This window comes from Molothrus aeneus, chromosome 8, assembly GCF_037042795.1.
Source record: "Molothrus aeneus isolate 106 chromosome 8, BPBGC_Maene_1.0, whole genome shotgun sequence".
NCBI lineage: Eukaryota > Metazoa > Chordata > Aves > Passeriformes > Icteridae > Molothrus > Molothrus aeneus.
This window is the reverse complement of record NC_089653.1, coordinates 30,662,345-30,690,034: the sequence shown is the minus strand read 5'-3', so window position 1 is coordinate 30,690,034 and position 27,690 is coordinate 30,662,345. Positions and strand designations below refer to the sequence as shown.

Here is a 27,690-nt window from a genome sequence, read left to right as displayed (position 1 = left end):
GTTATTTAAGCCACCTCTCTCTGCACCCATGTGCTACAAAAACTTCTACCAGAAATGTGTGCCTGGCAAGTCTTGCGTGTTTAAATTAAAGAGAGGAAAACGCTACTGTGAGAGCAGCAGGCACGAAAATATTGAGTTTGATAACTATATATGCAGTTTTCTCTGTGATATTACTCTTTGGAAGAGGGGGGTTATTTAAGGGTACCTGAATATTCAATATGTGTACAAAGGGATTTTTTTTGGAGAGTGCTGTGATTATTCTGCTGTGATTATTCTGTGATTTATTCCAGAGTGAGAGCTGCATGTGAGGATGCTCATCCTCTGCCTGTGCAGAGCTATCCTGATCCAATTCCTACTGACAATTCCTAACCTGGCTCTCTTGGTGGGCCCCCTAAACACCACACATCCCTTAATCCTCCCAGTGAACTGATCGGTGCTCACGTACACCCATACGTACGTGGCACATGAAATCAGAATTACTGGGAATTGTGAAAAATGCATATTTTATGATTTTATGATTGGCTTTTCACAAATATTAAAACGAATATTACATGTGTTGTGTTAGAAAGTAATGCTGTATTAATTCTCTTAAGCAGTGTGTTAAATATAGCTTTAGGTTATAACAAAATGTTAAAATAGAAACTATGCTATGTAGGATACTTTTTTTTAAAGAAAGGACTTGCAGCAAGATAGCAGCCACAGGACACCTGAATCTTTCAGAGAAAAAGAATTTATTGCCTTCTTATCAGAAGAAACGAACTTCTTCCCACCTCGAAGGCACTGTTAGGATTCAGAGGAAGAAGCTGACGATGACCAGACAGAATCCTGTGTTTGAATGGAATTTATGCATCATGTATGAAGTCTATGAATATGCAACAGGCTATTGCTTTTAAAGGTTAATCAATCCTTTGTTAACGGGGGTCCTTTTTCGGGCTTATGCTGCCCAGAAAAAGGTACCCGGGCGTCCGTAATTCTTGGTTTCTATTGTCTCATATTGTCCTAATTCAACTTGTCCAAATTATTATTACTCTAATTGTATTACTATTTTTATAACCATTTTATTACTATTAAACTTTTAAAATTTTAAAAACAAGTGATTGGCATTTTTCACAGGAATCACGGGATCAGAGCGCTTTGGGCTGGAAGGGACCTTAAAAAACCCCCCTGCCACACCACAGGGCAGCTCGCTCCAAGGCCTCACAGCCGGGCCATCCTCCTCCCGGGGCTGTCAGTGACCCGTCCCGGTGTGGGCCTGACCGGCGCAGCCATGAGGAATGACCGGGATGAGCCTGGGGGCACAGCGGGGCGCGGCGTTTGTCCCCCGCACACGGTGACACCGCGCTTCAGCGCAGCCTTGGCATCCTCGTCCCGCTCGGTGGGCCCGGGACTGGAGCTGGGATGAAGGCCGGGACCGGGATCGGGACGAAGCGAATCTTCCCGGGCTGCCGGCGGCCAATCGCGGCGGCCCGGGCGCGCCCCCGCGGCGCCGCTGCTATTGGGCATGCCGGGAGCTGTAGTTCTCTCCCTGCGTCGCGCCGCTCTATGCGCGGACAGGCGAACTACAACTCCCAGTAGCCTTTGGGGCTCCGCCACGCCGTGCCCGGCCGTGCCTACGATCCCCATCGCGCCCCGCGGGGCCTGGAAGGAGAAGCGGGTCCGGGAGCGCGCGGGGCGGCGCCTGCGCAGAGCGTGGCTTCCTGAGCGTCTGGTGGTGGCCGCCATTTTGTGGTGCCGCTTCCCTCTCCCGCTCGGGATCTGCGGCCGCGGGACCTGGCGCGGGGGCGACGCGGAGCGGGGGGAGCCGGGGCCGCCCGCACCCTCCTCACCTTCCCTTCGCCTCCGTGCGCCGCCGAGCCCCTCCGGCGCTGCCCCCGGGCGCGGCTGCGGAGAGCGGCGCTCGCCCACCATCATGGAAGACGACGGGCAGCCCAGGACCCTGTGAGTGGGGAGGGGGCGGCGGGGTGGGCAGCGGGCCCGGGGCGGAGCGGGGCGGGGGCAGGGGTGCGCTCCCGGGGAGCGGGGCCGGGGCCTCGGGGGGTGCCGGGGGAGCGGAGGGAGCCGAGCGGGACAGAGCGTGTGCGGCAGGGCCGGCAGCGGGGTCCGGGCAGGGGGAGCGGGAGCGGAGCGCGGCCCGCACGGAGACGGCGCCGCAGCGATCCAAGGAAAACGCGGGCGAGCCGCGGCTGGAGCCGGCGTGTAACGGGGGCCGTCCCCGGAGCCTCCGGGGCCCGTCCCCGCGCGTTTGGAGCTGCAGGCGGGGGTCCCAAGCCTTCCCCGGGGGGCACAGGCCGCCCCTGGGCCCCTCTGCACGGCGGTGCCGGCGCTGGGAAAGTTCTTTGTGCTGTGCCGGCGGTGGGTGGGATGGGGAGCGCCGGGAAAGCGGGAAGGATCGCTCTTCCCTCCAGCGTGTCACGCTGTGGTTCAATAACAGGGTATCGGGCCCAGCAGAAAGAAATAACTGTGTGCTGGCCGCGTCTCTCCGCGCTCTTTAGTCCCTTGGTGGCTGTCATCCGTTTTCTGTTTGAAAATACGAATTTGAGCGTTTTGGGGTTGCTGCTGGGTTCTTTTTAGCTTTGCAGGTGTGGTTTTGATGAATTTTCTTTGTCCTGTTGGCTTAAAGGAGGGAGGCTCGCACTTGTGGTTGGGCACTCGAGAGCAGGGATTTTGTGCTGCTGCTGATTTTAAGCAGTTCCCAGATTTGCAGAGCAGCTGCCAGAGGGTGTTTGGGGCTCTGGGAGCGGTGCAGTGTTCGGGCTGTCCCTGGAAGAAAGGCAGGCTCATGCTCGGGCTGCCCAGATGACAAAACACAGCTCAGGACTGTGCAAATGAAATCTTTGTCTATTTAGCTTTCAGGACAGTAGCCTTCAGAAAAACTCTCCGAGATAGTCTGGACTGAAAGCCACCCTAAAGAAACTACTGAAACAGAGTAAAATGTATCATAATTCTGTTCTCACTACCAAAATGATGACTTGGCATTTAAGGCTTAGCAAGGCAATTTGTTTTTTTCTCCTTTCTAGGTCTGCAAAAGTTCTTTAAACTTGTTTATAGTGTAGTATAAGTACTTAGTCCTTGCTCCCTGAGGTGCATAATTAAAGTAAGCAGATCTGAAATGCTTTTTGTGTTGATTATCCAAATGATCTGAGTTTGCCTGGCCCTCAGAGCAGACCTAGGTTGAAGTGTTGTTTTAGAATAGGAGGAGGGAAAAGAGCAGAGGCACACAGTGTTTTATTCAGTTTTATTTTCAAGGCTCCTTTCTTCATTATTGGCTCTTTTTCTTTCTTTTTAAGAACTGCTATAGTCCCAGTAGGTATTTAAGATGTTCTTTTAGTGCTAACAAGTTTGGGTACCACAGTGGCCGTGGGTCCTTCCCGGGATCATATCCATCAAGGACCTGACTTAACCCTCTTAGTTACTAAAAAGAAAAAATTAAATTTGTGCTAAGATGTCTGAACTAGCATCTCCACAGCTGCCCCAAATGGTTCATTGCACACGTGTGACTGTTTCATTTGTTAAACTAATAAACAGCATGCACATTAATTTCCTAGTAGTTCTGTAGTAACCACAATCATAAAGGGTTACTTTCCTGTAATTATCTGTAGGCTTTTTGCTTGGAAGACAAAAATTTTGCTGTAGCATTTTTTCCATTTTACCTTCTTGTCCCTAGTTTTTATCTGAAATTTCTTTAAATTTAGAATAGCAAGATGTGTTTTAAAGATTATTATCCTGAGCACTGCTTTTCATATAGAGCAGTTGTGGTGTCATAATAAAACTCACTGTCCCCCAAGAAGAACAAATAAAAATAGTGTTAGTTGAACTTCTAAGTTTTCATTGTTTGGTGTATTTGGGGAGGAGGAGGGGAGAGAAAGTGAAGAACAAATTGTTTCAGTAGCTATTTCACCATGTGCAAAAGCACTTGCTTCATAGTGTAAGCAGAACTTTATGAATGTCTTAGTTTTTTACTCCTCAAGGAATAAATGAGATCCAAAATCTGTAAATTAGGAAGGAATTTTCTTATTTAACAGTTGAAAGCCATTTTTTTAACTTCTAAAAAGCAAAACATACCTTACCACTGTTCACTCAACATTTATGTCCATCTTAACCAGCTCAGAATAAGGATTGTTCCAATTTGCAGTACTTACAGGGCTGTTATGTTTAGTCCAGTCATGATAGGTCAGTCATAAACCTCTAAGAATTCAGAATATTTTCTGAAGCTTAATATAGAATGCTGACACTGTTTGCATTTTTATTTCTTAACTTCATAGAAATGTGAAGAATAACCTTAGATACTTTCTGCCAAAAAACTTTCCAGGAATGGGGGCCCTTCTGCGTGATTTGTCACATATAATTTTTTAGCTGGTCCTAAAATGAGCTGTGAGCTTCTGATTTTTTTTTTGTTGTTGTTGTTTTTCATTTTAATAGAACACTTGCAAGCTCTGTTCTCTGTGAGTACTGTTAGATTGCACAGGCTGTATCAAAGTCCTGCTTTTACTTTAAAGTGAAAACTAAACTATCAGAAACCTGATGTGCTGCTAATGTTATCAGTTCTTGCAGGCAGCCAGTAAAGTTGCAAAGTTGTATATTCTTGTTGAAGTTTTTAGAAATGTTTAGTGTGATTTGGAGGTGTTCCGGGACTGCTCTGAATCACTGCATGCCTACAGCTGCTATCTCATCAGCCTTGCCATGCTGTACTCCAAGTCTGGAGTATGGATAAGGTGCAGGAGTAAAGCTTCTCCCAGACTCTTCTGAACTTCCTTCAGTTCAGCTCTGTACGGGAATGTTGTCTCCTGGAGGAGGCTGCATAGTGGATTATTCTTGGTATCATTTTATTTCCAGTAGCTCACAAGCACTAGGCAGAGTTGCTAGAATTTCCACATCAATTACCTTATTGCTTATCATAACTTGCCCTTTTAAATATGGAAACTGCCATTTCTTGTGTGTTGCCTGTGTGAGTGAGAAATCAGATTTACTATTTTTCCTCAAAAAAAGAGTGTAAAGGCGTTTTGTATACCTAAAAGGTAGTGGCTGTGAATCTCCCTTTCTTACCTCCCTGTCTGGCATGCAATACAAACCTGTTTACCTTCAAAAAGAGAGTTTTGCTGCTCGAGCCAAAGAGTTGAGTTCCAGAACTCATTATGGACTGATACATGCCTCTTGTGTTCCTTAGATAGTTGTACAACATCTCTGAATTTCAAGTAGTTTGTTATTCTTTGTGTTGCCAGCAGCATTCAGAAGTGTAATAGATAAAAATGTGTGTCAGGACATCTGTCTGTCTATGGCTTGTTGGGGTTTTTTTGTAGCTGCTTATTAATTGGTGTTTAAGTGCTTCAGGCTTGCAGAAGGGAGCAAACACTATGACCTGTGTGCAAAAAGCCACAACTTTTGCTGCCCTGTCACATCATCCAAAGCCACCAATAAGAGTTTAGTAAGTGCTTCTGCCTTGCTGGGTTTCATCATTTTAAAAAAATTTGCATAATGCATCCTCTAGAATGTATCACTCCAAAAAGACTGGAATACAGTACATAGCATGTTAGGAGTCTTCTGGTTTCTTGAGGTGTGTCTGTGATAATTTTGATTTCCTGAGGTAGAAGAGAAGCTGCTGTTGTGTTACATCAGGTGTCAATGGAGCTAGGAGGGGAAAGCTGAGCATGGGCTGGCCATGTGTAGTGGGTGATTAGCATCAGCTCAGCCACGTTTTGTGTTTCCAGAAGGGTAAGGTGTCTGCTCCTAATGTGGTGAATATCTTGATTTCTTTAGTTCTGGAGCATTCAGACGTTGACACCTAAGATGTTTGCTTGTGTGTTTTTATTGAAGTAGTTTCTAACTGTACTGAAGGAGGTGATGTTACTGCAGTCTGCTTAAAGACATGAAGTAACCATCAAGTCTTACTTTTTAGCAGATTGTTTCAAATTTGTAGAGATTTGTATTTCCATATTTTACATTTAGTTTGAGAGATTTGGGGCTGAGTGTTGTCCTTGCTGTGTGAACCTTTACTGTGCAGTATTCTCAGTGGGTGCATTCCTGAAGTTTGAGTTTTAGCAGCTTGGGAAGGGTGGGAATGCCTCTGACTAATGGTGACACTGTGCACCAAGGCAGCATTCGTCTTGGAACATTTAGGGAATTAATGGACCAGTAGGATTTCACATCCCATCTGAATCTAGCAGTCAAGGTGGTCCTGATTTTTATGAAAAGGCAGCTTGTGTCATAGCTGAGGTTTATGATGCAGCATTCTCACAACTATCTTGCTGAAGGCATGGTGGTATCAAAAAACCACTTAATATATCTGAAATATTCTAGCAATTAGTGTAACTTTTCTTACCTTAGTTGAATAGATTGCTGAGGAATGGCTTTCCCTGGTCTTTTTTTCTTTTTAAAATTTTTGTCAGACCAAGAGGAATTCTCCAGCTTGATTTTCAGCCTTCTTGTGTTTTTCAAATACATGTTAATATTATGCAGAAGAGGATGATACTTGGTTTTTTCTTGTTAGTGTTAATTGTATTCCTTACTGTATCTGGTTTGCAGTAGAAATAATGTGTTAATTTCTATCAGTGTTACTGTATCAGTGGGCTGTGAAGGCTCAGTATTAATAAATACTACAGCATACAGAGGAAACCAGTACTAACAATAAACTGACCCTTTATGTTGGAATTCCTGCTGGGATATACATTTGCCATCTGATTTTAGTAGTATCTTCAAAGGTTAATATTTCCACTAAAAACTATTAGTGGTTTACAATTTATTCTTGGTGAATGATTAATAAAAATTTAGTTAGTATTTCAGAAAGAAAGTATGGATAAATGTTTAACTACTAAATTTTCAGGATCGAACTGAAAAGTCAGTGAGATGGACAGTTTGTCCTGTAAGAGCTCTTAGAGTTCTGCAGTTTTTAACTTCTCTACTGAAAAGCTTCATAACAATCCAGGCTTCTGTCAATGACTTGTGTTAATTCATACATATTTAATAAGAAAATAATGAGTACCTGAAGGATTTTAGTGGATGTTCTCTATTCAGGTGGTGCTTCAGAAAGTCACTCTGGATGTTGTAGCTTTGAAGTCCTGCTGAGAAAGTGCAGAATTGGCCCATAGTTGCTGAAAGAAGAACATAAACAAACACCTGTTGATAGGGTTGTGTGGTGTTCTGATGAAAACAAACAGTGTCTGTTTTGATTTTGCTGATCCGGATGAAAGTCCAGCTGCCAAACACGATTTGCCTTTGAAAAATTTTGAAGGGTTGCCTTTCAGAGCACACCTTTAGCTAACTCAAAATAAATTTGTCTGTGAGCAGTAAGAAAGGCTTGTTCACATTTATGTTCACTCTGTTAACAGGTCAGGCTGACTTGAGTTTGCAGTTTTATGACATTCTGTAATGACCAGAGTAAAATGAGTAAAATGTAAATTCTTTCAGCTTCTAAATCACAGAAGGTTCTGCTCATCTTATTGGTTGCACTTGAATTCTTTATGCCTTGACAGGCTTGTTTGTAAAGGTGATGAATGTCCCTCTGCTGATGGCTTGTGACATCTGTTACTGTGACAAGCCTTTCTCTTAACTGATCACTTTGTTTACAATTTGATTACAAATTAGTCACATTGTTGAAAAGAATTTAGTTTTGCATTCAAGACTTTCTCAGCCATTATTGACCTGGTAAATCTAGGACTCTTATCTAAACTTGATAAGTATTTCAAAACTTGGAATTATTTCTCAAGATTTACAAACTAACAAAAATAAAGAAGTCTGGGAGATATTAAAATAACACTGCCAGAATTTTGGGGGGTATTCCAAAGGTGAGAGCTGTCGAGATAGCTGCTGCACAGTGCATTCCTGTGGCAGAATGCTGCATAAATTGCCTTGTCTGTTGGTGAGTGGGCTGCCTTTCCAAATGCTCAGGGAAACAGCAAAGTTGAGTTGGTTGTTTGCAAGGCAGCACAATTTGTCCGAGAGCTGCTCCCGAGCTCATGGGAGTGAGATGTGTGTTTGTACCAAATTCAGAAGTATTCTTGATGAGATACTCAGTGGGAAGTGAAACTTAAAATATCATTGCCCAGTTGGTTGCTTGTTCTGCACAACATTCTTGAGCAATGTTCTTTGTGCTTTTGACATCTCTGTGCCAGGGAAATGATTGGCACTAGGTCTTGGTGTCCAGTGTTGTCTGCATTGAGCTTCACTTCTCAGTTGTGTAGCCAGTGTTATAATTCAGAAACCACATGAGTACTGCATTATAACTATGAAATAATTAGTAAATATAATCTTTAAAACACTTGAGATGTTCTAAAGGAAGATTCTTTATAGTTGTTTAAGTTTTTAAAACCATAATTACATTTTAAAAGATGACAATTTCTGGTTTAAAATCTTGGTTTTTTGTTTCCTTGTGTAGCTATGTAGGAAACCTCTCCAGAGATGTGACTGAGGTTCTCATACTTCAGTTATTCAGCCAGATTGGACCATGCAAAAGCTGTAAAATGATAACAGAGGTAAGGCCTTCCACATCTGGGGGGTAGCAAATGTAATGTAACTTTACCTTAAGCTATCCAAAAGAAATGAAGTTGAGGGCTTCTTTTGACATTACTGGCAGTGGGTTTCTTTGGGTTCATTGTGTTTGGCTCTGGGGATAACTCCTGGCAGGAGAGACCTGGTGTGTGCAATCCTGTGCTTTTGCCTGTAGCCCTGACTTAGCTTTTGTCAGCTGGTGATGAGATTCCACTTTATTTAAAAGATTGTTACCCCCTCTTTGCAAATCACGTTGTTCTGGTGATCAGAAACCTTATTATTTCAAGTGTTATTCATGGCTATTTGTACATTTTTCACTTTATTTGAACATGAGCCTCAGTAATTCTTGTCCCTCTTGAATAAATGGTTCGTTGCTATAGATGAAAAGTAAGAAGTCTTTCAAAATAAGTTTGACTCTTCCTCAGCTCTTTCTGCACTACTTCAAATTCCTCTTGTCTGTACTAGTACAAATAGTTCTTGTCTGCACCTGTCTGTTCTTAAATTAATTTTTCCTTGAAACAAAGTGACAAAATTTCCATAGTATTCCAGATAAAGTCTTTTGCACAGAGTGTTGGTAAGTATTAATGTTTTCTTATCTCCAGTGTAAATACTCTGGTACCTTTATGTTTGGCAGCCATTTCTGTGAGCTTTTTGACACATCCTAAAAAACTTCTCTCTCCCTGGTATTTTTCCTTCCTTCTACATTTGTAACTGGTAAGCTTTGAGCAGGCAGGAACTAATCTGAGTTCAGCCAGGTTTAAGCTTTGGTCCTTCATGTCTGGTTTCTGTATACTCTTCATACTTTTTACTACAGCTTATGCTTCTTACTAACTTGTAATTACAGCTTTCTTGAGGACAGTTACATTAGTTTGTTGTCAGGATAGTTAATGAAAGTATTAAAAGGCAGGTCTTGTGACCAGACTTCTTTAGGAATGCTACCAGAAACTCCCCTGTGGGCTTCTTCTCCTTTCAATGTGTCACACAACTTGTTTGTTTCTTTGTTTTTAGCTTATCATCAACTTGCTGCTTGTTTAATCACTCTCATCTTTGTCTGGACTAATAATTTCCCATGTGACACTTTTCTCTGCTGGATTTGCTTTAAGTTTATTGGAGAAAAATAGCAGAAGGCTGAGAGATCACAGTTGTTAGTTCTTCTCTGAAGAAACAGTTTTGATTGTCATGTGCTCTACAGACATAAGGTGCTGCTGCTTCCACCTTTGGCTGGGTGAGAGCTGTTAGCAGCACTTTGGTTTCTTGAGGATCAGGTGGGAAATTCCAACATTTTTACCTTGGTTGAGGCTTTGTGGTTTTAAATCTTTCCGTAAGTGAGACATCTTCATGAAACAAGTAGATAAACAAAAACTGCTGGCAGCTGTATTCAGTGCCTCAGAGGTGACTGCACTGGGCTGACCTCAGCAGCTGCCAATAAGCTGTCACAGAAGTGCAGACTGGATTCTGGACTGTCACAGGACCTGGCCACAGAGTCCATCCTTCTACAGTGTGTGGTAAACCTGTCCTGGGAACTGTGTCATGGTTAGGTCATTCTTACCATTGTTAGTACCACCATCACCTTTTAAAAACCTGTGGTTTTTCCATTTTAGCTAGGTGTATCAAGTCATTCTTTTTCTTTTGTAGAGTATATGACATGAACAAATCAAGTGTTGAAAAATTTCAGGTGTTTCTTTTGGGAGTATATAATACTCAGGCTGCTGGCACAGTATTTGTAGATAGTTTTAACACCTAAAGTTCTGAGTGTCTGCAAAAGAGATTCCTCTCATGTTCAGCCAAGTTCTCAGGGCTAAAGAAGACCTCCCTACAATCTAAAAGTAAGGCTGTACTTCAGCTGAAGCATAAACCACCAAATTTCCTGAAGAAGCCTTAAATGGGTTTCCCAAGGTAGTGTGGGAGGAGGGGTGAATTAAGGCTTTCTTTTTTGGGCCATCTGAGGTGAGTGTGCTTGTAGAGAACTTTGTGACTGAAACTTTCTTTATGATCTCAGGTGCATTTTCTCTCATCTGTTCATTGTGCATCCTTTAGAGGCCCCAGGTAGTGACAGTGTTCAGGAGACTTCACACTCCAAGACCATTTTAGGTGTACAAGGGCCTTGTGATCCATTCAACTGTTGCATCTTCACAGCTTCACCAGTAGACAGAACCATGTTTAAGCTGTACAATCCAGCTTTAGGAGGAAGGATTAGAATTGTTCATCAGTGTAAGTGTGTATGGGTTGTCAGAAGTTAAATAAAAATGCTGGAAAAGGCTTCTCTTAGCTCGTGTTACAGCTGTGTTCTACCTGCACTGGGGGAGGTTGATAGTGAAAATACTGATGCCAGAGCAGTTCCTCTCTGCTAGACCCTTCCCTTTCCATGTGAGAAATATCTTGTTTAGGGTAATATTAGTGTTTCTAGAATTATATTTTATCATTTTGGTCCATGCACATGCTGCATAGTTAATGAAAATGTTTTGGTAACTGTTTTTGTACTCATTACATCCTGGAGGTAGATCAAATCCAGTGTTCAAGTTGGCATTCTCAACATCCTTTCCACTTGATCAGCTTTTCAGAAAACTCTTCTGTTCTTTGCACTTTATACTCTGGTACATTTATTACTTCAGTGACCTCTGCCAGTGAGTATTTTTAAAGGTGATTTGTTAGGCCATCCTACAAAAACAGGTTGTACTCAAGGTTTAACAGAGTTAACAGTCAATTGATTAGTATCCTTTTCCCTCAGTCAAACTATTTTGAGTTCTTTTAAAAGGTTATTTCCCAGTCATTTTTCACTTGAGACTGACACTGTGCAGGTTCCAGGTTGCTGCCTGCTGGTGGTTTTCAGTCAAATAAAAGGAAAGACTTCTTAAGTAGGGCAAGAGAAAATTGGTGAAAATGTGTCTGGGGAATAAACCTTTCTAGCTTTGAGTATATGCATGAGGCAGTTCTTTCTTCTTTCCTTTCTTTCCCTTTTCCCCCCACTTTCCATCCAGTTTGTAGATCACTTTTCTGCTCAGTTATTTTTAGTTCAGTAAACTTCAGTCCTCATTCAAAGCAAGCTATCCTTCAGAAACTGCTAGACCTTTAATAAAAAAATCCATCTTAAAAATTCTTGCATTTAAGTGTAATGTCAAAGGCTATTTCATAAATCTGATGCAAATCATTCTGAAAGTTTCTAGCTGTAAGTAATATATTTTCCTGGATTTTCTTCTCAGCAACCCGATAGCAGAAGGGTCAACTCTTCTGTTGGATTTTCTGTTTTGCAGCATACAAGCAATGACCCTTATTGCTTTGTGGAATTTTATGAACACAGAGATGCAGCTGCTGCATTAGCTGCTATGAATGGGAGAAAAATTTTGGGAAAGGTAAGTTGCTCACATGGTAATCTTAGATTTAATGACTATAGATTTGTGTGAAAATATTAATAAAACCGTTGAAGATGTTTTACCAAGATTAAATATTGATAGAATAATATTTTAAAAGTATTGATATAAAAAAGTAAGTCTTGTTTAGGAAATGTATTATTTTTGATCTTCTATTTATGATGGTGTTTTATATTAAATGATGATTTGTAAACATTGACAGTTGTAACCCACCCTTGAATGAACTTATAAAATGTAAGAATTTTGTGAATTTATACTAAATCTTATACTTGTTTTCAGGAGGTCAAAGTAAACTGGGCAACAACACCAAGTAGCCAGAAAAAAGATACATCCAGTAAGTAATGTAATGCCACAGTATCACTTGTGCACAAATACTTCACAAAGTGGTAATAATTTATCATAAATGCATTTAAACATAACTTCTCTCCTTCCCATCTAGTGTTTGATAGAATTTTGCAAACTAATTCTTCTGTTTCTGCTTTACAACTGGGGAAACCGGAGTGGACAGATTAAATTGCTGCTGCTCTTCACATGGAATCCTGAGCGTTCCTGGTTCCCAGAGCTGTGTGCAGAGCATCACTTTCTCAGGAGTTGAAACTTAAGATAGCAGTTAAATATTTGATTAGTAAATTATTTATTTTCAGATCACTTCCACGTGTTCGTTGGAGATTTAAGTCCAGAAATAACAACAGAAGACATCAAGTCAGCATTTGCTCCTTTTGGTAAAATATCGTAAGTATCATCATAAACATTTCCAATATCGGTCAGAAAATGTGATAGTGAAAATGTCTTTCGAAGTTGAAATGTTATTTCTTATCTATTGAGATAATTTTTCTGCTGTTCATTTTCTTGTGGTGGGTGGGTGGGTAGTAAAGAGGGGTTGTATCTCAGTGTGTTTCACAATGTAAATGCAGTAATGTAATTGTGCTCTGGTTTGCTGAAAGCAATGTGCTTTTAACCTAATTTATATGCTAATGTCCTTCAACCTTTTATTAAAATTTAATTACTGCTCTAAGTGTGTTTTTTTGCTGTTGAGAATGTGTACAGAGTAGTGACTTGACATACTATATATATTGTATCCTGGGTGTGTTTTATGTGCATTTTTGCTGCATTTCATAGGCAGTGTGGAAAACTGGGCAATTGAAATATAATTCTGTAAAGCAACTAGTTAATAACTTGGGAATGTTTTGAAAAAGCTAATACTTATGAGAATGAAATCTGGTTTTTTGGATGAGAATGGGATGAATTACAATTATAATATCTGAAATGAAAGAATGGTGGCTTTACAAAATGTGCACATTTCTGCCAGTTAAGAGAATGTTTCTTTAAACTTCTCTTGGACAATTCAGGTGATCCTAAATCACAAAGTCCTTGAGAGTGCTAAAGAGTATTGCTACAAAAAAAAGTCTGTTAATCTTTTATCAGTTTATCTTTATAAAAATCAAAGTTGCACATGAACGTTTTTGTACTACTTTTCAGGAGTATATTTCTAAGAACAAAATTCTTATTTTTCTCTTGTTCTGTACGCATATTTTTAAATGAATCATAAATCTTATTTCTTACCTCTGCTGTTTTGTTTACTTTGCTTTTTGTCTCTTAATGTGGTAAGTAGTACTGTTTTAAAAATCAATTTAAAAAGAATAATTCAGGTTTCTGTTTCTCAATCTATATTTATACCTGAGACCTGCAGTTTTTCTAAAGTCCAAGTCACAATTAAAAGTAATAGCATTCTGGTTATTTTGCAGAATTGCTCATAAGAATGGACAGGATCTTGAAGGCTAACTGCAAGGAACTGTGCACACTGGAACTCAGTTGTAGATTTTTTCTCATTTCTATTTATTCTTATTATACATTATTTATATATACATATTTTAGTATTTACATTTTAACATTCTATTATTCAGTGCAGTTCTATATTTCCAATCATTTTAACTTACTCACTAAAATTTCTGTGTAAATTTGTTGTTTTCGTACTGGTGTGCTTAGCATTGTTGTTAGTTTTATTCTCCTTTCTTAAATTTCTGAAAATGTCAATTTTTCAAAATTTACAGCTACCCAAACTCCAAAATGATGGTAGAGAATTGACCAAGAAAAATAAAGAAATCTGTTAACAGGCCATGTATGCCTTTTAATTCCTATTTTTTCCTCTTTTTCGATTTTTTTAATATTTCATATATTTTGTATCACTAGGCAGAAGACATTTAACTATTTAGAAAATGCATGGTAAATTAGATAGAATTGTTACAGTAATTTATAGAACAGTAAACCTTAGAGGACCCTAGCCAATAGAATATTAGAAAAGGAAACTTTGTTTCTCTTATACTTCAAATTTGAACATTCTAGTTATAGCCAGTATAGGTTATGTGCATAGGTTGCATGTTTATTACATGTTATTTTTTTTGTCCTACTGCTTTTTTCTAACAGGTAAAGAAGCAATAGGGAGAGTTCAGGAATGACTGTAGTTTTAGGGCTAACTGAATTTATAAGAAAAAATTATGCTCACAATACAGTGTGTGTGGTTCCTTTTAGTTTTTATTTTGCAGGTTATCAATACTACCCTCATATAGCTGTGCTTCTTTTCACAGGGATGCACGGGTAGTTAAAGATATGGCAACTGGAAAGTCAAAAGGCTATGGTTTTGTATCTTTTTATAACAAACTGGTGAGTAATCACAGTGCAGGTTTAAAATAGTCCCTATTTTCCATTTTTAGTTTTGCCTGTTTATGTATTTGCTGTTTATTAGACTTCACCCAGGGAAACAAATTTACATGTACGGGAGCTGGATGTATGTTTAGGACAATGTGGGGAAACTGTGAATCATTTTCCTTAAATATTTTGCATAGGACAAGCTCACAGTTTCAGGATTTTAGGTATATAAAGCCTGTTTGTGTGGTCAGAAGTCCTAAATGTCAGATTTCTGGAGCTGTCCTAATCAGAGAACAGGTTTTAATTTCTTCAGATTTGCCGATGCCATAAGATACTGCAATTGAATGCCTTGATTTATGTGTGTTTTTCCAGTTGCACTTTCTTTGTTCTGTGTTACAGCTGAAAAAGAAATAGAAAAAGAAATAGCTGTTATTTCCTTGTACCCCTCTTCCTTTATCATACAGTTGTTTGGTTCCTGTGACCAGGGGGGAACTGTGACAGTCATGGAATTAAAGCTACTGGATTCTTTTTAGACTGAGCCATAAAAACTCCAATTGAAATTAGTATTCATTCTACAAAATGAATGGATGAATTCTAAACACAGTACTAAAAAGTACTCTAAATTTCATGTCTTGATTGTTGTTCATTCCCACAGTAGCTGCACCTGTAGGGTTATGGTGTGACAGTCCTGAGCTGGTACTTCAAGGCCCATTTTTCAGATTGTATCATTCTGCTGGACTTGGGGAAGTGGGATATGCTCCCAGACTTCCAGCCTGAGCTCTTAATGCATAACACAGTTAAGAGAAAATGGAACTCCTGCATTGGACTGGATCGGTTATGGCCTGGGCACTGTTCCATTTTTATCTCAGCTGTGGTCCTCAAGCAGGATAGCAGCAAGATTCATCAGAGAGTGTTTCCTTTCCTTGTCAGTTCAGTATGTATTCACCATGTTTTAGGAGCCAAGGCTGCTTGAATCAATTGGGGGGTTTCATTGTCTGGTGGGTTTGGTTTTATCATTTAGATTGAGTTTTTCTTTTCTTATTGGTCATCTTTTGTAATTTCATTTTTGTGTTTCTGTGTTTTCAAAATGAGTACTCAATATATTTAAAACCTAGAAAGATCAAGGTCCTGAGTTTGAGAATTCTAGTTGGGAGCAGCTCACCTTTAACTTGTCCACATTTTCTTTGTCCCTTGTGCTTGGCATTTTTTTCCTTAAGCTTTGTGCCCTTGGAAAAGCATTTCAAATGTGCACTAACTGTTTGCTCTACCTGTCTTCTTCCAAAGTAATGGGAGACAAATTGCTTCTTGCAGCTGTTAGCAAACTTACCCTTGCTTACCAAGTGCTTCTGCTTGCACTGTGAACTTAAAGATTGTCTTCAGTTGCATGTTCAAGATAAAAAGTGGACCATGGATTCTCATGTGTGTTCATACAATGACCTTAACATGTAGAGAACTTACAAAACATCTGTTGCACACCTGCAGGAAGCAAAAGAAACATTTAGTGATAGTTATTTTATTTCAGTGATTGCTTCTGCCTTCTGTGTGAGCTTCCCACTTTTTTGGGCAGCTTTTGAACATTCTAATGCAGATGCTTGTATGGTATATGTGCATATGGTATAAATGTGTGTGTCACATGTACATGCATGTATACAGGTAGTTTATATATATGATTGCAGTTGGCCTCCATCCTGTGTAGAAAATGGGTGGGAGGAAGTTTTTACCAAATGACTTCTGAGAGCCTTCTCTGTAACCAGTTGCCTTCATGTTAATTAATGTTTGTTTGCTTGCTCTGATTGTTCAGAATTTCATACTCTTCTTAGTACTGTTACTGGTTTTGTCAGTGGAATTAACTGATAGCCACGTCTTGGGAGTAGATTTGTACATGATTTTTGTTTGGAAGTGCTACAATCTCTGTTTTAATCTCTTCAGGATGCAGAAAATGCTATTGTACACATGGGAGGCCAGTGGTTGGGAGGCCGCCAGATCAGAACTAACTGGGCAACAAGAAAACCACCAGCCCCTAAAAGTACACAAGAAAGTAAGAGCTTCATGTCATGCTGTGTTGTGTTTGCTGTCTTTTCACTGTTCAGTGGGGGAATTAAACAAAAGCCAAAATCATGTCACTTAAATCACATATTAGCTTGCCTTCCAGATCTTGATTAGATTTTTTTGGTATGTTGTATCAGCATAGTCATAAAATATTGAATGTGTTTGTTAATAATGTATTTGTTAAATGTGAAATTCATGCTTGTGTACGAGGTAAGTGTCTGGGTTACTGTCAACCCACTGCTGAAAACCAGCCTTTTCTCTTTATAGATAATACAAAACAGTTGAGATTTGAAGATGTAGTAAATCAGTCAAGTCCAAAAAATTGTACTGTGTACTGTGGAGGAATTGCCTCAGGGCTAACAGGTATGAAGTGCTCTCTTATTTTTTATTATTGAAACTTTTTGAACACCAGGATGATTACTAATTCAACAACTTCTTATGTTGTAGATCAGCTTATGAGACAGACTTTTTCACCGTTTGGACAGATAATGGAAATAAGGGTGTTTCCAGAAAAAGGTTACTCATTTGTCAGGTATGGACAGAGAAAGCAAAATCTCTGGGTCTGTGCATGCAGTAACACTTCATTTCTCTGTAATTTCACCTGATTTAACTTGTCCTGATACAATAAAAGCTGTCACCATATATTCATAGAATAATTTGGAATTTTTAAAAAGGGCCACCAACATTTTTACCTGAGAAGATGAATGTTTGTGAAAGCAGATGTTTTTCTCTGGATGTATGGAGTCACTGTTTTTTAAGTAATCAGGTGGAAGTACTGTAAAACATAACATTGGGTTTTTTTATGTTTTTTAGGTTTTCAACCCATGAAAGTGCAGCACATGCTATTGTTTCAGTTAATGGAACCACAATTGAAGGACATGTTGTTAAATGTTATTGGGGTAAAGAATCCCCTGATATGACTAAAAATTTCCAACAGGTAACTGTACCTAACCTTTTCTTTGTATTGCAAAAGCAATTGTGTTTATACCTGTAATGACTTCCCAGTTATAATGGCTAAATTTTGTGGTGGAGTTCTTATGAAATTCCATGTTCTGTCTCAGTTATGTTCCAGTTCATCAAATTGGGCTAGTGATTTTGATGGAATATCTGTTACTGTCTTCTGGATATGATCCAAGATAGGGAGAAACTTTGAGGTAATTTTAATTCTTGCTGTTTTGCTAACTGCAGATTAGGTGGCTGTCCAACCAAATAGTCTTTGGGGTTTCAAGCACACACAAATAAATTTTTCAGTACAAGGATCTAATTAAGTCATAGTGACTTTTATTTTTCAGATCTCATTATTGCTTGTTTTAGCTCTCTGAATGATATAGCCAAAACTTTGCCTTCAGCAGCTCAAATGCAATATAAACCATCTCTAGAACCTGAAGTACAATGGATTATTCTTTCTGCAGGTGGATTACAGTCAGTGGGGACAATGGAGCCAAGTATATGGAAACCCACAGCAGTATGGGCAATATATGGCTAATGGGTGGCAAGTACCATCATATGGAATGTACGGCCAAGCATGGAATCAACAGGGTTTTGGAGTAGAGTGAGTAATTATATTTAATTTTGTTAGAATATTCCAAGGGTGCTGTAGCTTAAGTTTCAGGCTCATTTGGGTCAAGGATTGCACAAGGTTTCAAGGTTTAGGGGGGACTCCTGTGTGCTTAAAGTTTATGTTCAGTTATCTTGCCATGAGCAGATACTGGGGTGAGTTACTCAGACTTGTACCTGGTGGCACATTTCACGTGTGATAGAGGCACAAAGACTACCCAGTGTGGAAAAGTTTTGGGTGGTGGTCTTGTCTGGTACCTAAATCTATTCTGGGTTCTGACTTGAGGTGTTGAGTCTCAGCCAGGAGCCTGGATATTTGCCTACAAGGGAGAGAAGGAACACAGACCCTTGAACTTGTGCAGTTTCAGAATTTGTGTGGGCTTTTAATAATGGATCTCTTGAAGATTGAAGTCTTCAAAAGAACTCTTTGTTTTAACATAATTTTGAAATAACTTGTTTGCCTAGTTCTTCGTTATCTGGTGCCAATTAAACATATTAAGCCCTGATAGACCTATCACTGGTGTTCATGCCCATGAGGTATTGGGTATTTCTTGCATTTCTGCATCACTGATGTTGAGTTCCAGCCACCTGTGTGTGTTCATGCCTTGGGAGGCAGATGTTATATCCAACTGGTACCCAAGGTTTGTGGGGTTTTTTTTCTCCTTTGTTCTTAAAAAGCTCATGATATTTTCAGGAATCACATGTTGTAGAGCTTAACCTGAATTACTCATTAAAAAGAAGAAGAAATTGTTCTATTTTGATACAAGTAGTTGTGTAGGAAGTATGTTTATATATATATATTTTTTAAGTTGCTTTTCCCCACTGTTTTTAACCATCCTGTTTCTTTTTAAGCCAATCTCCATCTGCTGCCTGGATGGGTGGATTTGGTGCTCAACCTGCCCAGGGACAAGGTGCTCCTGTAATACCTAACCAAGCTGGATATGGTATGGCAAGCTACCAAACACAGTGAGCTGGGACTCTGTTTAAAAGTGTGTATTTCATGATAGGCTGCAGTTTCCAGTGACATTCTGAAGACTGGAATGTAGACAATGAAAAAAAAAAAAAGAAAATATTTATTTTAAAAATGGAAATGTTTGGAACCTTTAGCACAGCTTTGCTTTGGTGAAGGACACAAATGTCTTCTAGTTCTGCCTTTTTGAGTTTTTGTTCATGATGGATATGAACATGTTTTTCTTTGTGTACAAAAATTAAAAATAAAGTCAATAAAGACAATTCTGACTACAAATTTTGATATAGTAGGAGAAATGGCTAATGAATTTGATCTTGAGGTTACCATTCCTTTTTTTTTTTTTTGTTTTGTCTTCAGTGTTTTATATCATTGTGCTTTTAAGAGAAATGACGTTGAAAAACAGGGAGTTGCTTTTAGTTGAACACACATCCTGAAATAAACTGTGGACCAATCACTACAACCTGCAAGACAGTATTGAGTTTTCAAGAAACCTATGGACATAGTTCAAAGTATATATAGGTCTTGGAATAATTTTTTAAAAAAATATTTAATTTTTCTACATGCTTACAGAAAACAGCTGATACAATGAACAGTTCAGTCTGAAATGAAAAACAGTACTGTCTGAGAAATTTCACATAACTTTTACTGTCCACATTCAGGCACACGTTGAAACTTTTCAGAGCTGGTTTGCTTGTTAAAACTCTAGTAGTTTACATTTAATTTTGAGAAGTAAAAGTGTTTTTACAAGTATGTTGTTTGTATTCAAATCAGACAGTCATACTTGGGCTTTTACATAAAGTTTGAAGGCTACACATTGTAAATATTTCATAATTACAGTGTTTCAAAAGCATGCTCAAACATAGAAGTAGCAATGTAATTATTCAAAGTAATACTTAATATACCCTACTGCTTTAAATGCAGTAGATTGACAAGAATGTGCAAGACTGACATTTCCAAAGTTGGCTATTATGTAAAGTTACATAAAGAACTATAACAAAGAGCCTTAATTTTAATTTCATAAATCTTTAATGCATCACCTTTTTGTCATTAGAAATACAAATTTTTTGCTTTACATTATTTGGTATGTAAATACCTTGGTTAACAACCTTGTAAACCTATTTCAAGGTTATTATAAGTTGTATAGTATCTTGAGTGTTTTGAAAAATCTTGATGTTTTTTAAGTCTAGAAATATTTTGCCCAAGAATTTTTTAACAAGATTGTTAAAAACATCTTATTTTAGAGAATATTCAATGTGCCATTTGGTAAATGGAGATGCAGTTGAAACAGTACACTGAGTTGTGACTTATTTTTAATTAAAGTTTTTGTCTTTATGGATGGTTTGCATGTGATGAACTTGTACAGAGGCTGGGTTGTTTGTGTACTGAGTGTGTAAATGGATAAATCATGAAGATGTTTAAATGGTATACTTGGGTTATTTCTGAATTATTTTATGGATACATTGATATAAACTGCCTCAATAAATTTGAAGTTGAAAATGAATGTAAGTTAGATATAAGTAATGTGTCCTCCCTGTGACAGCTAGAGGGTGCAAATGCCTCAGCTGTCATCTGGAATGCTGAGGCAGGCACGGTTGGAAGGAAAAGAGTAGGATTTGCAGTGGTAGCTCAGTGCAGCAAACTTGCATTTTAAAAGAAACAGAACATTTGGTTTTTAGAGATGGTAGTTCTAAGTGAGTGACTGAGAAGCTGTGTATTTTCTCTTCTCTGTTTCTGGCCGTGCAGGTGTTGCGAGGTAGAGTAGTCTGTTTTGAAATGGAGATTTGCAGTTGTGTTAAACCCAGCCAGGTTGTGCAAATAACTACACTTGTTGCTGTAGCAAATCACATGAGGGTTTTCTTTCCTCCTCTTTTATTGATGTGTGAAGTAGTACCTTGACTTTTAGATCAGGTTGAGAGTGAGATGTACTGGAAGAGCAGTTTAGTCAGTTGGCTCAGCTGCACCAGAGCTGCTTGTGACTCTGGGCATCTAATGCATGCAATAATGACTGAGGTTGGTGTGGAACCACGAGTGCTCGTGCTGGCAGAATTGGCCCTTTATCTCCTTTTCTCCTTTATGCTATCTGTAGTGTCTTTCCACTCAAGATAGGAATCTTTGCCTACAGGACTCTTGTTTTTCTATACATTTTGTACATATGTGTATATCTACGCGAGGATCGGCCTATACATTGTAGTTTGGGAAAACCTCACAAGTAAGTCTGTACTTTTGTTACACTCAGCTGGTTTAAAAAGTCACGAGTCAGTAGAGATACGAATTGTGAGTTCCTTTAGGATTTCTTAGACTTCACTTGAAATCTGGGGTTTCTACATCCTTCTAGGTGTTTGCCATATGGCTGTTCTGGGTGCATGCTGATGTGGAGGCAGTTTGTTCTTTAGGCGCTACTGAAGATTTAGATGATGCAAGTACATTGCCACATAAATGCCCATATAAATGGGTGTGAGATTAAGGCAGTGATCTTTCAGGTCTCAATGTGTAGATCACTTTAAATCTGATTATTTAATATGCCTGCTGTAGAGCTGGGCCGTACCTGACCTGTATTTCAGGATGAAAGATAGGATATACCTTCTGATTTAAGTCTTTTGTCATTGATTTTTATACAGCTTTTCTGTAATGGTGATATTTCTTCGCAGACTGCTCAAGGTGTGGGGGTCTCCAGTGTCCTTTAATGTTTCTCTAGCACTGCGAGGAGGAGTTGTAAATTAGATTGCTTTTTACTCAATAGCATTCATAAATGCATCACTGACAATTTTTTGGCACCAAAGAGCCTCTTGCACCATACTGCTTTTATGAGTGACACTTACACTGTTGTAATTTCTCTTAACTACAGAAATTGACCACTACCTAACCCTTACCACTAGAATTTGGATTTCAGAAACACTGATTTATTATGGCTTAAGTTGATGCGTGCAACCTAAACCAAGGTTGTAATCTGCATTTGCAGAAAATGTTCAATAAAAATGGAACATGATAAAGGGCTTATCCTGTATTTGTCATCTGTCAAAGCATTGTCCCTCTTTGCTGTAAAACTGACAACAGGCAGACAAGGCTGAACTTGTAAACTATGCACTTGCAACCATGTAAAAGATGTTTTATTTAAAAATTTTTCCTACAAAATCATTTTGTATTTTGCGGGGTTGCAGTAGTAAGGCTGTAAATTTAAGGTTACGTGTAGCTTCTCATCAATCCTGCCTCCTTGTGTATATTTGCTAACAGTTTTTAGACATACTCTTCCTGCAGAACCTTCTTCTTACTAAATAACTTCATGAGAAGCAATTCACTGTACCAGAACCATTGCCTTCATTTCACTCAAAAAGTCTCACAGTGAATAAGGCTTAGTTTTGCAGAAAAATAGTGATTTGTTTTTCTTGTGTTTGTACACAAGGAAGCAGACTTAAACTGTATGGACATGATTAGTGTCTGATACTTAATTATCTGACTGTTTTTGAACAAGGGCACAAGTGTTTGTTTTGATCACGTGAAACTGTTTCCTGGTCAGCAATAAAAGATTTTGTTGCACTGTTCTTACATTGCAAGATACAGGCAATCTTTTGTTCAGTATATGTCCAAAAAATGGATGGGGTTTGTGAAGAACTGCCTTGTTCCAGCTTGAATTTTCATATCTAGATATAATCTGGGATCTGGATTGTGGCTGTAAGAGCAAAAGAAGGTTCTCTTGAAAGTTGAGTGAGAATTCATTTGTTCTGATCACCTGTGGTGCCTATCCCACATTGATAAATTTAAGGATTTTACTATGTAATGAAGTTTCTGTTCATAAAAAGGCAACTGCAAGGCAGTAGCTTCTGGGAAGGTCTTTGTCGTGTTTCGTTTCAGCTGACTTCTATGAATCCAGTTGATTGTTTAAAAAAAACCCTTAAAAGTTGTTGTGTTTTTCAGTATCACATGGATAAAATCCCATCCTGCTGTACCATAATTTCAAATCAAAGAAAATGCTGAAGTGTTTACTGAATGTTTTACTTGAAAAAGAAACAGGACTTCATGTTGACAAGTGAACGCTGATTGTGTTGTCCTTCTGAGGCTGTGTGCTGATGTAGATCATGGTTGTGTGAATGACATGCTCTGCTCACTGACATTTCAAGGGTAATGACTCAGAACGTTAATTTGACATCAGTAATGATTATTTGAATACAAGTTATTCTTGCTTAAATACACAGCTCCCTATGCTTTGATTAAAGCTGATCTGAATCTTACTGGTTATTAAAGTATTCTTGATATGCTGTGGAAAGAAACATGGCCTTGCCTTCTGTCTTAGTGTTGAAGCTGTCAATAAGACACGGAGTTGCACAGACTGTTTTTTGTTTAGAAGAAAAACACTTAATGGATTTGTCAGGGAATTCAGTGTAAACTGACTTTTCTGTAGTGATGGGTGATGGTGTTTGAATGTTTCCCTTCTGAAACAGTGGCTCAGTTACCATTCCTTGCATGAACCTGGCTCTCACAGATCCCAGATTCTCAGCAGCACTTTCCCAGCTGCTGGTGTGGAAGGGAGGAGGAGGAAGATGGTGACAGTAGGTGGTACAGCCCAGTCAGTGTGCCTGGTGCAGCAGTGCCAAGGCAGACTGTCAAACACGTTTATAATCACCACAGCTTTGCACAGACACTGCAGCTGTACCCTGAGGGTTGTGACCCTTCAGACACAAACTTGCTTTATCTGCTTGCTTAATGTAACGTGGCTTTAAAATTACAAAAGTAGAAACCACATAACCTCTTTGGTTCCTCACAAAATAGCTCCATATTAAACAGCCAACCTAGAACACTGAAGGTGACTAAACAAAGGAGGAAATTGTGTTAAGCATCTGAATTTGTAGACTTGTGCTTAATGTAGACCTCTTAGCTTGGCATTCTGTTGCGTGTCTATATTGACCTTTTTGTTTTTATAACTGGAGTAGTTTCGGATATGCACAGCTGCTTGTTGAACATCTTCCCATGCTTGACAACTTCTGGAACAGGGGTAAGAACTGGATAAGAATTGTAGGTCTACCACATGAAACACTGGATAATGCTCACATTTCCTGGATGGAAATTGACTTACTAGAGCCAACTCTGTAAAAGTGTAAATATCACAGGGGATGATGAAAAGCTGCTGTCCTCCATTTGAGTAGCTAGTTCTTTGACTAATAAATGAGGAAATATTACTGGGCTGCTGTTCCATGAAAAATGCTCTTCATGGGTTTTTTGTTCCTTTCAATAGGGCAGATTTTTTTCACTCCACAAATGATTTGTTTCCTTTTGTGCTGGGTTATCAAGTGTGATGGGAAAGACTAATTGATAATATTTATTGTTTATTCTAAATCTTCCAACTCAGGTACTGACTGGGGGGAAAATTACCCTCTTAGTTATTAACAAGACTATTTAATTTTGCAATATACCTTTGTAGAACCATTTCTACTTGAGTTTTACTTGCACCAGAAAGCACAAGGAGTCTGCACAAATAGACCTTGGACTCAACTGCTTCAAGATGCTGTTCCATCCTACAGCTGCTGCACCAGATCTCGTTGCACAGTCAAAGGCTGGAAACATTTATGCCTTGCTCCTTTCTTTGGTAAATTGCAAAGCTTGTGTTCTGTACAGAATAAATCTCTTCTGAATATTTGCAAATACTCAGAGAAAGCTGAGGTGCAATGTTTTCTGAACTCTTGCTATTTTGGTGTGAGTTGGGGCTTCTTTCATTTACAGGTACATGCTGTGGTTTTGTAGGAGGAATTTGTGTTTGTGACATTAGCTAGAAACGTGGCTCTTTTCATACTAAGAAAAATAAAATGTGAATGTTTCTAGGATACTATTCCAAAGTGAATCTTGCCTCCTACTTGGATTTTTGTATTCTATGGAACAAGGGTATGAAGGTCCAGTAACATGTCTCAAATCACTTATAATGGATATTTTCAAAAGGGAATAAATTTATATAAACTTGAAGTATGCCTATAACAAGATCGTGTTCCAGAAGTGTAACATGTATTGCTGATACATTTTGAAATGTTCAATACCTGAGGTCAGAGGACCAGCAGCTATTGCTGAATGTATGCTGCATTTTGAAGACTTCAGGCAGGGTGATGCTGTGTTCACATTGCCTTCTGAAAGAGTTCCTTCCAGCACCTTTTTGTTCTGTGGATTTTTGTGGAAGAACACAGGAACTGTCCTACAAGATATATGCATAGAAATTTGCGGAGGTATGTGACATTTTACTTTGAATTAATGTTCCAAGGTCACAGTGCCAAGTGTCTGACAAGCTGCATGACTTAGAACTTGATGTTTCCTTGAAATGCTTCTACAGCAAAACCTTACTGAGAGGTATTTCTGGGGTCTCTCCTGTCAGTGACTTCTGAGTAAAAGGAAGACAAGATGCAAGGCACTTGTTAGAGGGATCCAGGTAGGTCTCAGTTTCCTGGGGCTGTAGAAACAGAGATTCCTTTGTAGTTATTTTCACTGTAGAAAATGCCTATGGATGCTTGAATTGTGAGTTCTGATTCAGTTATTGTCAGGGCCATGCTTCACTCATTTTCCACACCCCTTTTTGCTGTGTTTCTCACTTTAATTATGTTTCTAGTCAACAGAGCTGTTCTTGCTTTTCATGCACCAGAAGACAAGTCTGTTGCATTTGCATCTGGTTCTTAGCAGAAACACCTCAGGTATCACTTTTAATATTCCCCTGTAATGCAAAAACCTTTGATTTCTGTTGTCTATACCTGTTTTAGTATTTATAGATGGGTGTTGAAAGCATGTGCTAAGTATCTTTTTTTCTTTTATCTTCAGGTTCATGCCAGACTGAACATTTCACAAAAGTTGGGTTTTCTTTACTGCACCCCCCAGTCAGTCCTATCTATGTGTAGTCTAGAAGACCTTAAAATGCTTCTAAGATTTTGATGATGATTTATTTCATTTCTAGTTGAATATATTAATATTTTACCACATCAAGATTTTTCTTGCTGTGAAATTGCTTATTGAAAACCATATTTCTTCATCTCAAGACTTAATTCATAGTGCTGCTTTATTTTCTGAAAGCTGGGTTTAAATCCTGTAGGTAAAAAAAATGGCATTTGCCTTTGATATTTAAAGGCAATATAAAAGGAAAATACAATTCTTTCTTCTTTATAGAACAGAGTTGAAGAAAGCAAGTAAGAGTGGTTTAGTAGTAAGGCTGTTATCAAACTTAAGTACACATTTATTACTAATCTAATGAAACATTTTCTTCCCTGACAGATGCAAAGAGCATAAAACTGTAAAAAATCACAGTCACACCTAAATTTCAAGGTTTGAAACACATGGTCTTGTTTTTTTCTGAGTGCAATTTATGAAGAGATATAGGTGTAAGTAATGTAAGGTGGGAGCACTACTGGAGTTACTCAGCCTGTAATTCAGTTTCTGCATGTTTAAATTCGCTGCCAGAATTTTGCAGTCTGTATTTTGGCACACATAAAGCTGCTGGATTGGAGGCACTGAGGAATGTTCCACAGGATTAGGGATAAAAGTTGACCCTGTGAACCTCCTTCTACTAGAAAGTATTGCAAAGGGGTGAGTCAGAGCTTTCTGTGAGTTCAAAGTGAGGAGTGCTGGATGAATTCCCCTGATTTATTTAGGCAAGCCTGAAATAGAATATAATTTTCTACAAGAATTCTCTTCAAGGCTGTTTTATGCTGTGTACCTTGCAGGAAGGCTATGTTTAGATTTACTCTGTGTGTATCTTACTAAAAGATTAAAATCTTTTATTATCTGCACTTTCACTCTGGTATCTGTGAATCTTCAGGCAGTAACTGCATTTAGGTAGGACTTACAAGCATTGGCTTGAAACTAAAAATGGTGTGTTGATTTAAGGTTAATAAAGCTCAAAAGTGATTCTTGGCTTTGAACTGTGAAAAACCACCCCAGATCTTAGCATCCAGTCCTGTTGCTTCCTCTGAAAGGACCAAGGTTAACCAGCTAGAACTGCTGTGTTCTAGCAGGCAGTCCCTCCTTGCTTTGTGGTGAAACTGAAAACATCTGTGCTGAAGCATTTAGGTAAAACCCCATAAATGAGTCCCTGCAGGTTCATGATACTCTCTGCATTTCAGCATTAGCTGATGTGGAAGGAAAAGCTTTCAAGTTTGCCAGCCTATCATGAACATCAAGATCTTGAGATGAACACTGATATAGTTTGAACATGCTTTTATTGAGCCTGTGATTCTCTGAACAGTGTATGATTTTTGTGCACTAATTTTTGATGAAAATGCCTCATTTTCTGGCCAGTGTTTAGTTTGCAGTGCAGTATCTAGTCTTATTTTCTACTCTTAACCTCTTGAAGGCTAAAATGCAGCTTTAAAGGGCTGGGATTTTTTTGCAGAGAAAAGAGAGTTTCCTACTTTGAAGGCCTCCTCTCCTCCTTGTTAACATTTCCAATTTTAAGTTCTTATAGTCACATAAGTTCCACCTCTACTGAAATCAGTTGCATTATGTTGATGTAAATGAAATCGGCTTTAAATCATGAGTTGGGGTTCTCATAGTCTATTGATTAATTTTCAGTCTTTCAACTGCAATTTGGTGTTGAAATGAGCTGTGCATTTTATGAATTTTCTGTGATGTTATTCATAGCTCAGCATGTTCCAGAATAGA

At 38.9% G+C, this 27,690-nt stretch overlaps 1 protein-coding gene across 3 annotated transcripts; it reads left to right on the top strand.

The window, feature by feature from the left end:
• Positions 1–1,738: 1,738 nt before the first annotated feature.
• Positions 1,739–23,336, top strand: TIAL1 (TIA1 cytotoxic granule associated RNA binding protein like 1). 3 transcript variants are annotated; one of them, XM_066554154.1, is made up of 12 exons: positions 1,739–1,938; positions 8,369–8,465; positions 11,682–11,831; positions 12,129–12,183; positions 12,494–12,581; positions 14,435–14,510; positions 16,425–16,533; positions 16,812–16,907; positions 16,992–17,076; positions 17,358–17,481; positions 17,957–18,096; positions 18,954–23,336. In XM_066554154.1, exons 1-12 carry the CDS (start codon positions 1,910–1,912, stop codon positions 19,069–19,071), a joined length of 1,167 nt encoding a protein of 388 aa, XP_066410251.1. In that variant the 5' UTR covers positions 1,739–1,909; the 3' UTR covers positions 19,072–23,336. The 3 variants fall into 3 exon arrangements, with proteins under 3 accessions (XP_066410251.1, XP_066410252.1, XP_066410253.1); XM_066554155.1 differs by having other exon boundaries at positions 1,740–1,938; positions 11,733–11,831; positions 18,954–20,572; XM_066554156.1 differs by lacking the exons at positions 1,739–1,938; positions 8,369–8,465; positions 11,682–11,831; positions 12,129–12,183; positions 12,494–12,581 and adding an exon at positions 13,687–13,968 and having other exon boundaries at positions 18,954–20,572.
• The last annotated feature ends 4,354 nt before the right edge of the window (positions 23,337–27,690 follow it).